The 11,191-nt window shown below is 47.6% G+C and overlaps 2 protein-coding genes across 2 annotated transcripts in view; both read left to right on the forward strand.

Moving 5' to 3' along the window:
* TTC9C (tetratricopeptide repeat domain 9C) overlaps nucleotides 1-11,191 on the forward strand; it is a 395,268-nt gene that overhangs the window by 175,375 nt on the left and 208,702 nt on the right. The gene's annotated exons all lie outside the window — the stretch shown is intronic.
* On the forward strand, nucleotides 1,020-10,796 carry TOMM40L (translocase of outer mitochondrial membrane 40 like). Its single transcript, XM_063316799.1, has 9 exons — nucleotides 1,020-1,614; nucleotides 2,065-2,132; nucleotides 4,184-4,276; nucleotides 5,037-5,138; nucleotides 6,026-6,131; nucleotides 6,858-6,980; nucleotides 8,653-8,729; nucleotides 9,079-9,181; nucleotides 10,099-10,796. The coding sequence occupies exons 1-9, from the start codon at nucleotides 1,509-1,511 to the stop codon at nucleotides 10,236-10,238; spliced, it is 918 nt and encodes a 305-aa protein (XP_063172869.1). The 5' UTR covers nucleotides 1,020-1,508; the 3' UTR covers nucleotides 10,239-10,796.

Genomic DNA, 11,191 nt, shown 5'->3' on the forward strand with positions numbered 1-11,191 from the left:
GGGAGCGCTACGAAGGCCAGCTTGAACCTGGACTGAAAGGTGTGATGCAAACTGCAATAAACAGCTAGTAAGTATAATAACACAATCGCTCCCCAAGATTCCAAAGTTATGCTGGTTTATTCAGAAGGAATCCCGGGAGAGTCCCAGGGTGCTTATTCCTCTTTTTTTGAATGCGAACTTCCTTAGTTTTCAAACTTTATGAGAACTTTATCAGTTTTCAAACTTCATTAGTTTTCACTAGCTAAAATACAAAATAGAAAATATAGAAGGGCCAGGAAATAGAACTAAAGAAAAAAAGAAAAAACGATAAAAGTGTGAAGACAGAAAACAGAAAGTGACTTCTGACTTTCTCCAACACAGCTAGATAAGTTTACAAATATAATCTCTTACCATTACTTAAACCATAGTGACATTATTTCCATCAAAACGAACCACTTAATCCCTGAAACCCAAGATCAAAACTTCATGTTTTTCCAACACCAGCAAGCAATCTGAAAGGGGGGGCCAAGCAGAGATAAATCCAGAAACAGCATTTTCTCTTATTAACGCTGCTAACTTAGCCCCTTGCTTATTCCTTTTTTTTTTTCATTTATTATTAATTTTTCAAGATATAATTAAGGCACATCATGCCGGGTGCTTATTCCTAACCAAACACGAATGGCAGCCTCGCACTTAATCCGGATTCCTTTTCAGACGTTTACAGGCTGGGGCGGGGGGCACCTGCTGCGCGCAGCGCCCCCCGCCCAAGCCGCCTGGAACGCGCGCCGCGGCTTTGGAACGTCGAAAAAGGAAACAGAACGTTCGGGCAACATCGGCGGCCAATCACGGAGCAGCGTGAAAGGGAAAGGCGGGCGGAGATCAAAGCGCTCGGCGGAGAACGGAAGCGGGTCGCTACATTGTCGCCCAATCACAGCCCAGCGCCGCTTCCTCGCCTGCAGGGCGGGGCGGGCTTGCCCTTTGCGAATAGGGCCCCCGAGGGCGCCCCAGCCGCAAATCGCTTCCTGAAAGAGGGCGGGCGGAGAAGTGGGGCGGGCAAAGCGGGCAAGATGGCTGCCCCCATTAAGATCACGGAGGAGGAGGGGGCTGGGAAGGGCTGACGCCCCTCCTTCCCCCTCCCCGGCCTTTCCCCACGATCTGGCCTTCTCCTTCTGAAAGGGGGGTGTCCGCTTGCCCCCCCATCCCTCCCCAATCATTACCGTATTGATTCCGGATCCTCGTCCTTGCATTTCATCTCCCCCGCGCCCACCTTCTCAAAGCAGATGCCCGGGCGAGCGAAAGCGTCCCCGTTTCTGCAAAGTCTGGAGTTTTATATATATTTTTGCATCATGTCTGAAAAAGGATTTTTCCCCCCGCCGGTGAGCCAATAAGGCGCCGTTCCTGGTGTGAAACAACCCAGCCGCTTGATCACTTCCTTGAAGCGAGGCAAGTGGGGGGGAGAGAGACGAAAGGCCGATAAAACTAAAGCTGGTGGGCCAAGCTCTTGCTATGTACTGCCGCTTGAAAGGGCCATGGGGAATATATTAACCCCCTTGCCCGGCCTACGAAAAGGGGCCCGCCGAGGGGCAGGACTTTCCAATCCGGGTAGCTTTGATGAACTCCACCGAAAATGCAAAGGTAACCGCCTTTTTTTGCTTACATCTTGATTTGAGAGCCGGATTCGGCATGAGGGCCGCCAGTTGCAAACCCCCTGCATCCGCGCATTGCGTGGTGTCTGAGCCCTAATGGGGTGGGGTTGGGTGTGTGCCTCGGCTCTTGTGTGTGATATGACTAACCATGATTAGGCACCCTGTGACTTGTTGCGATGCATAGTTGTCTCCTAGCCCAATGGGGAGAATTTCTGTGCGATACGGAGGCTGGGAGGGAAACTTTGCATTTGCGGAAACATCCTTGTTGGATTTGCTGAACGTTATTTTTGCCAATAGTATTATTTTAACGGCTTGCTGGCAGTTATTTTGAGCATTACAAAGTGGGCTTCATTTTTCCGTTCCTGGCTGTTTACGTGTTGCTTCTCTTCCCACTTAAATGCTGCTCCAAATTCTCTTCCTTGCCCTTTTTCCATTTCAGAAGTTTTCCCCCCACAAATGGAAGGAGTCAAGCTGATAATTAATAAATCCCTTAGTAGCCATTTTCAGGTGCGTAATCTTCCTTCTAGGAATCAAACTGGCTGGGTTTACATAATATGTCAGCCTACCTCACAGGGTGGTGGTTCTGTGAAAGGGGGGAGTGCTACGTCCCTCATCCTGGGCTTCTGAAGGAAAGATGGGGGAGAAATTTAGCAAGCCAGCCAACATTAAACTAAGATGCCTCGCACATATTTGGTTTAGAGTTCAATGTGTTTGATGCCGCTTTCCTGGGTTAATTTGGTAAAACCGTGTTAAATTAACCATGGTTTGGCTTGTTAGAGAAATAGAATTGCAAGGTCATGTTGCATCAATGGGAAAATGACCCTTTCCCTCTGAATGAATGGAAGGGGGGAATTAAGGGAGGAGAGTGAATTTGGGAGTTGGATGCTTATCCACTGCTGTCTATGAAAATAATTTCTCAAAGTTGTCCAGCATTTTGGAGTAGCCATTCCAGAAGTCGGTCACCGGTTGTTGGTTGGAAGGTCCCAAAATGTTCTTAATTGCTTTTATGTCCTGCTAATTAGCAACAACTTTGCTGGCTTTACAGTACTCAAATCAACAGTCAGGACTCTTCCATGGCCCCAAAATCCAAAATCAGCAATAAAAGTGGGGGACAAAATAGTAATTTTGAGGGGAGACCCTGTCCCAGTGATTGAACACCCACCCCTTTCAACTCTGTCAATGCTATACCCCTAAGGATCAAAACCAAATGAATAATGAGCCAGGTTGGTCTAGTGGTTAGGATGCTGGGCTAGAAACCAGGAGGCTGTGAGTTCTACTTCTGCCTTAGGCATGAAAGCCAGCTGGGTGATCTTGGGCTAGTCACTCTCTCTCAGCCCAACCCACCTCACAGGGTTGTTGTTGTGGGGAAAATAGGAGGAGGAAGGAGGATTAGGTCTGTTCGCTGCCTTGAGTGATTTCTAAAAATAATAAAGGTGGGATAAAAATTGAATAAATAAATAAAAATAAATAAGTAATGAGACTGGCATACAGTTGAAACCGGAGGTTTTTCTTTTTTGGACTGATGGATAAACAGCTGGAGAAAAAAGTCAGGGAAGCTTGTTTTTATATGTGACAACCGCAGCGAGTTTATTGCAGGCGCAAAGGTGGAAAGATTTGGCCTTATCCCCGATGGGAGGAATGATGGAACTTGCTGAGATGGCTAGATTGACTTCTTTGATCGGAGAAAAACAGAAAATCTACGTTGATGGCTGACTGGAAACCCCTTATGGGTTTTTTGCATGAAACAGGAAAAAAACCGTATGATTTATGTTTTTGAGGATTAATCAGAATAGGTTATAGAAAAAAGAGAAGTATATTGTAACCATACGGCAGAGTTTCTCAACCTTGGCAGCTTTCAGAGGGGTGGACTTCAACTCCCAGGATTCCCCAGCCAGCATGCTTTAAGAGGGGTGGACTTCAACTCCCAGGATTCCCCAGCCAGCATGCTTTAAGAGGGGTGGACTTCAACTCCCAGGATTCCCCAGCCAGCATGCTTTAAGAGGGGTGGACTTCAACTCCCAGGATTCCCCAGCCAGCTATCCCAAGGGAACAGTCAGATAAGAGAGGGCATAGCCCGCAGCTGCATAATGGGCAGAGAAAGAGGCTCAGAAGGGCCTGAGCAATGCTGGCTGGGGATTCTGGGAGCCGAAGACCACCCCTCTGAAGGCAGCCAAGGTTGAGCAACACTGCCACAGAGTAAGAGGCAAACTTAAAATTGTAGTTAATGACTGCTGTAAAGGAAATTAGAAGCTGCCTCTCTGCCTCTTTTTTCTTCCTTTTCTTCCTTTTCTATTTTTTTCTTTACCCCCCCCCCCCCCCGCTTTTCTTGCCCTTCTCCTGGATTTCTTTTTCTTTCTTTTCTTTTTCTGACGTTTCATTAGCCTGAGTTAGTTCTGATATTTTGTTTAAAAATCTTCAGTAAAATTAAATATCAATAAAAAAAGAATAATGAGAAAAGCAAGGGCTTGGTATCGGCCTCTTGGCATCGCGAGGGGCTGCGCCATGTCCGATCTTTGCGATCTCCCGCTTTAAAGCAGCCGTTGGTGGTTCCCATCCAGGTCACCCACACTGTTCACCTGAGTACGATTGGGCACTCAAGTTACCATCTCAACGCAACGTATGTGGGAGATCAGCAGCTGAGTCCTACAGAGGTGAGCGGAAGCAGACTGGCATGTGCCCGGCGTGGAAAAGATGGCACTTAATTTGCCCGTGGCCCTAATTCCCAAGTGAGAAGTGGGTGGGTTCTGGGGTCCCTCGAAGTACAGCCTGTGGAATCCGGTTGGTTAAGCAGGTCGCTCTGCCTTTTGATCCGGAAGGATTGATCCGCGCAACATCATAACCACGGCGATCAGAAGAATCAGCTGGTTTTAGAAACGGTGAGATCCTAGTACTTAGGTGAGGACTTCATTTTCACACCCATTGAAACCTGGCAAGAGCAGCAATAAGGAAATGTATTCTTAAGGATGCTGCAAATTACAAATTTATCAGGGTTGCTCAACCTTGGCGACTTTTAGACGTGTGGACTTCAACTCCCAGAATTTTGGGAGTTGGAGTCCACCCAGCTTAAAGCATGCCGGCTGGGGGATTCTGGGAGTTGGAGTCCACCCAGCTTAAAGCATGCCGGCTGGGGGATTCTGGGACTTGGAGTCCACCCAGCTTAAAGCATGCCGGCTGGGGGATTCTGGGACTTGGAGTCCACCCAGCTTAAAGCATGCCGGCTGGGGGATTCTGGGAGTTGGAGTCCACCCAGCTTAAAGCATGCCGGCTGGGGGATTCTGGGAGTCCTAGTGCCTAGAATTGAAATTTTCTTGGAACAGCGGTGAAATTTTGGCCAAATTTGCAGTGCCCTAAGCAAGTTCTTGCAGAGGTATTTGTTTTATTCATCCAGTCCTCTTTTCTGGTTCCCTCCAGGCCTTCCCCACACTTATTGGCGATATTAGCAACGTTGGGAGCCTGAGTGCCCAAGCTTTCCATCTTCTAGCAGAGCGGATACGAACCAAAGCTGTTTTCCAGGTGCGGCGTCTCTCCCGGCACGTGTCTGAATTCAAGACAGGATCTTGACGTTCTCAAATTGGCCATAAATGGTGGGCTGCCCCCGCCCCCGTAGCAGCGTTGGCCTACCTTGCAGGGCCGTAAGATGACAGAGCATTTTAAGCCCAAAGCTGCAGCTTGGAGGCTGGAAAAACAGCAGGTTTTTTTTTTACAAAAAGACATTCTAAAGCAAATAGAGACACAGATTGGGAGTAAATATAATGGAATTGATGATTATGGAATAAAAACATACCAGGTGGTCCTCACTTAACAACCGCACTTGGGACCAGAATTTTGGTTGCTAAGTGAAGCGGTTAAGTGAATCTGACCTGATTTTACGACCTTTTTTTGGTGGTTGTTAAGCGAGTCACATGGTGATAAGCGAACCATGCAGTCGTTAAGCAAATCACGTGATTGCCCATTGATTTTGCTTGCCAGAAGCCGACGGGATGGTCTAAATGGCAGTCATGTGACCGTGGGATAGTGTGGCAGTTGTAAGTGCGAGGACCAGCCGTAAGTCACTTTAGCACCATCGTAAGTCTGAACCGTCACTAAACAAATGGTTAAGTGAGGACTACCTAATGTTTTTGCAGATTGCAGCTCCTATCAAATTCTTTAAAGAAGGAATTTCCCTGCATGTAGAAAGCTAGGGTGTCTCTCCCCTGACATGCTAGATTTCTGCATGGGTGACTTTTTTTCTTCCCTCTTCCTTTTTTTTTCTTTTTTTACAAGAAGGAGCTATCCTATTGCAGTCCATTTTTTCCCCCTCTCTCCCCCTTGTATTCTGAACAGCCCAGGCTGAGCTCTAAGAAGTGGGCTAGGCATCTCTTTTGAAAAAGGCATTTCCTGACTGCTTCAACCTGTTCCAGACTCAACAGGCCAAATTCACGACTTGGCAGTTCGATACCGAATATCGGGGGGATGACTACACAGCCACCCTGACTTTGGGCAACCCCGATCTGATCAGTGAATCGGGTGAGTGAAGGTGCTGTGCGGACAACCTTTGGCAGGTATTGGCATCTGTCCCCCAGTTAGTTTGCTGAATTGCTTGCTTTCTTCTGCCGGGCTGGTTGCTATAGCCTTCTTGTGGAAGTGTGAGTTGTCCTGAAATAAAAAGACTTTAGATTTGACCTTGAGGAAGGTGTGAAAGAGCCATGAAAGAAAGAAAAAGAGGTGGAGAAGAGATAACTCAGCCCAGAGTTTGAAGGGCGGGTGAGAAGGAAAATCAGAATAAGCCCCCCTTGATTTTGCTTAGTATCAAATGGGACAGAGAGAAGCTTGAACAAAGGTGCCCCAGCCTTGCTTGATGCTGCTGATCTGTGCTGCTAAACCAGTGTTTCTCAAACTCGGTGACTTTAAGCGGTGTGGACTTCGACTCCCAGGATTCCCCAGCCAGCACACTGGCTGGGGAATTCTGGGAGTCGAAGCCCACACCACTTAAAGCACGCTGGCTGGGGAATTCTGGGAGCCGAAGCCCACATCGCTTAAAGCACGCTGGCCGGGGAATTCTGGGAGTCGAAGCCCACACCGCTTAAAGTTGCTGAGTTTGAGAAACACTGTGCTAAACTATGCAACTGAACGGACGTTCATCCATTTGCAACCCGGGGACGGCTTCTGTAGGTGTCCCTTTTTAAGAGGCTGGGCAAAGGGGCCGTCTCTACCATCATTAACGGATCCTTGACCCCGTTTTCTTCCGTGCAGTCATTGTCGTTGCGCACTTCCTCCAGAGCATGACTTCACGGTTGGTTCTAGGGGGTGAACTGGTGTATCACCGACGTCCGGGCGAAGAAGGCGCAATTGTCACCCTGGCTGGGAAGTACACCGGTGAGTTCCTTTAATAGTGCTTTGCAGGGAGAGCCAGATTGTCCCCGATCCAGTGGTGCCCAGATGCCACCTGAGAACAGGATTTTCCAGCTGATACAGCCAAGGATATCCGGTATGGGAAGCCTTATGTGCTCTAAAAATGGCTTCCATTTTTATGTGCTTTAAAATGTGCTCCACTCTCAAAAACAGGTAATAAGGGAAAAAAAACCCACAAGCCTAAACTGCAGTGCACATTTCAGTTTTCTTGCACGCCTTTCCAAAGACAGTTTTAAAACGTTGCGTGACTTTTTAGGGGCAGGATGAATGGGGAAGTCAGGAAAAACAGCAAGAGGGAGAGAACGCAGTGATTTCTGCCCTCGCCCACTCCGAAGTGGCAGCCTAATCCAAAATCAAATATTTTACGTTCAGCTGAAGAGCTGAGCTGAACTTTGGAAGGCTCAATGGCCCCATAATTTGTAGATCGAGAATCAGGGGTGTTTGGAACAGAAGAATGGCTGGCGAAGGTGACTGGAAGGGCCTGGAAACTCTTGATGGGCTTTTTGCTGAAAAAAGAAAAAAAAATGAGCTCATTATTTAGGAGCTTGATGATTAGAACGGGTAGACTGTGGAAAGAAGGAAATTATGTTGTAACCTTAGAGAGAGAGGGTAAAATATAAATGTACTTAATTGCTGTTAAGAAGACCGGAAGCCTCTTCTTTATAACTTTTTCTTTTCTTTCCTGTTCTTTTCCCTTTCCCTTTCCTATTTCTTTCTTTGCACTCTTTTCCTTCACTTACTACGGTGTTTTTTTTTTACTTATTTTCCCGTTTCAAAATCGGAATTGTTTTTACGCCTCTAAAAATTTCTTTAATAAAAATCGCACGTGTTAAAAAAAAAAAAAAAAGAGTCAGGGCCATTGGATGGAAATCCTCTTGTGGAAGTGCTGCTGAGAAAGGAAAAGCCTCTCCTGCTACGTCAGAACACGTTTTTCTTTGTTCCTTGTTTTATTTTCTTTGTGTTGCATCCTGCCTTTCTGTTCCAGCCGAGCCCTCTCGGTAGCTAAAAACGCGTCACGCCAGTGGTCCAAACGTTGGGATAATTCTTTTCTTATTTTGCTTCTGTGCTTCAGTGTTTACGTGGGTCTGAGATGGTGTCCGTTTAATCTGGATGGGGCTGTCTGTTAAATCTGAATATCTGACATGGCGGCCCATCTGCGTCAGTTTCCAACATTGGGGCAAATACGTAATTGACGTAAAAGGCATCACTGGCGGGAAAACCTTGATTGGTTGGTTTTTCCTTTATTTTATTTGGCTTATATGCCAGTAGCTGAAGTGTTTCGCAATCCTACTGCATGTAAGCAGGATTAAAACAACAGATCACATCCCAGTAATAAGATAATAAAAATAATAACCTCCTCAAAAGGGAGGGACGTTAGAGCGGCAACAGTTGGCAGCGCTCGCAGGACCGGAGGGTTTTGCTTGTTCAGACAAACTGCTGATTTAATGGACTTTGGTCTGCTTGATCAGGATGGAGTCCAGGGAAATTTTGCAGCCCGGATTGGCTAAGACAAGGGTTTCTCGTTTTTATTCTTGCTTAGTGTTTCTATTGTTTTGATTATTTGCAGTCTGACCAGGGAATGCCAGCTCTTGGGTGAGTTAGAAATAACTTTAATCATATTTCTTCCTTCTTGTAGCTCTGAAATGGATAGCCACCCTTAATTTGGGGTATGGTGGGGCTCATGCCAGTTACTATCACCGGGCTAATGACCAGGTGAGTTGGATTTTCATCCCTCCTCCTCCTTCACCTCTTTCTTCTTCTCCTTCTCCTCCATCTTCTTCATCTTCTCTTTCTTCTCCTTCTCTTCCTCTTCCTCCTCCTCCTCCATCTTTTCCTCCTCCTCCTCCTCCTCTTCCTCTTCCTCCTTCATCTCTTTCTTCTTCTCCTTCTCCTTCTCCACCTTCATCTTCTCTTTCTCCTCCTCCATCTTCTCCATCTTCATCTCTTCTTCTCCTTCTTCTTCATCTTCTCTTTCTTCCCCTTCCCCTTCTCCTCCCCCTCCCCTTTTCCTTGGGCCCAACGGCCTGTTCAGTTTGACTTCCCTTTTTCCTCCCCTTTGCAGATTCAGGTTGGAGTGGAATTTGAGGCCAACACCCGGCTTCAGGACACAAGCTTTGCTTTTGGGTATCAGCTCACCCTGCCCGAAGCCAATATGATTTTCAGGGGTGAGTGAAATCAAAGCATCAGCAGGTCCTGCTTCCCGTCAATCCTTTCTTCATCCTCTGGGGAATGAGGGTATCTTCAGTTATCTCCTTAGTGTGAGGGGAGGCAATATTTTTTTTCCAAAGAGAGCTACATATTCCTGAGGAGTCATTGTGGCAATTCACGAGCCAGGAATGGTCCAGGGGAGATAGAAATCCCATGCCTTGAAAGAGAGCCATCCCCACATCTTGTCGACCTTCCCGATCTGCATCAGACACACGTATGGACCGTACAAACACACCATCTGAGCAGAGCCAGCCTTGAAACATGAAGGCCCTCCAAAGAAGGCAAAGAGAACAAGGCCAGAGGGCTGGAAAGGGAAGTCGATTGGTCTGGGCTGCTTGCAGAGAACATATGTAATGGGATGTGGGAATGACCCTGGGAGACGGGGCAAAGAGAAGCTGCCAAGGGAACGGTCAGATAAGAGGGAGCTTAGCCCACAGCTGCGTAATGGGCGGAGAAAGGCTCAGAAGGGACCCTCTCTAAATTATTGGGCTGTCAAGGTGACGATGGGAAAATTGTACTTTCAGACTTGCAAGATTCTGTCAATGTAGCTTTGCAATAAAGAAGAATTAGCTCATCTGGTTGTGTTTCCTGTCTGGTCTGCCTGGTAAGGCTGACATCAAGTTTGCAAGTCTGAAAGCACAATTCTCCCACTGTCCCCTTTACAGCCCGAGAAACCAGGGAGGGTCTCTTCTGAGCCTCTTTCTCCACCCATTCTGCAGCTGTGGGCTCTGCCCTCCCTTATTGACTGTTCTCTTGGCAGCGCCTCTTCCCCTGGTGTCCCAAGGTCATTCCCACATACTATTACAACGTGGGAGGTGGGCTATAGTTTTGGGAGAGGCAGTGATACCATTTCAACTACTTATTCTTTTTTCAGGGTTCCTGGACAGCAATTGGTGTGTGGGGGCAGTTCTGGAGAAGAAAATACTTCCCTTGCCCGTGACCTTAGCTTTGGGTGCCTTTCTCAACCACTGGAAACACCGGTTCCATTGTGGATTCAGTATCATTGTGGGTTGAGGGCCTGGGTCGGCCTGGCTCTGCTGCAAAAGAGGCGGTTGGGTTTAAAGGCGGGGCAACTGCTTGGCCAAGCAGTCGGCCCGGGGCGGACGGGAGTGTATTTGTGCGCATGCATGGCAGAGTGGTCTCCCGCAGGTGCGCGTCAATGCAGCAGCTGGTCCGTGCACGATTCCTGCCTTGAGGAAGCACGCGCTGGTGGGATGGTGCCCATTTCTCACCTTTTTATGGGCACGGAACTCAGATTTTGCTGGCTTAAGGCCAGGCACAGGATCTTTGGTTCAGTGGCCGGAAACTTTCCTTCGTTTGGAGAGCACCGATCCCTGGATTCCCTAATGGAGCAAGGGATCAGCGCCATCTTGGTGTGGGTGATGTTGGCACCCTGAAATTCAGAAGACCTCCAATCCAGCTGCCATGCCTTGGACTGTTTGCAGACGCTGGGCTATTCTGCTTACTCAGGACACAAACCAAAACCAGAGCTGGGGCTTCTGTGTAAGGGTGACTCTGAATCTAATTAAAATAATGAAGAGGCTGGGCTTTCTACCCCTTCAAAACACCCTCTCTCTTGTTTTTTAACGCCTTTGTTTGGTATTTAATAGGAAAACGGAGTGAGCTTTCTCAAAGATGCACCTGAGACAAATGGGGGCACTTTATCTCTTTGCAGATTGGCGCTAACGGTGCATTTCTCGTAGTTTTTGATTTACTGGGCGGGGCGAGCAGGAGAGGAGAAAGCTGCTAATCGATGAAGCAGCTGCAAGGAATGCCCCCGCCGAGCCAGGCAGCAGAATTTGTAAAATTTCCGGAAAGCAGCACACACTTTCAGTTTCCGGAATTCAGGAACAAGGAACGGTAGCAATGCCATGCAACCATCGCCTGTCTGTAAACTGAAAGTGTGTGCTGCTTATTCCAGGAATCAATCAATTGACTGAAAGTAATTGATAGCTCCTTCCCTGCCA

Source organism: Candoia aspera, chromosome 17, assembly GCF_035149785.1.
Source record: "Candoia aspera isolate rCanAsp1 chromosome 17, rCanAsp1.hap2, whole genome shotgun sequence".
NCBI lineage: Eukaryota > Metazoa > Chordata > Lepidosauria > Squamata > Boidae > Candoia > Candoia aspera.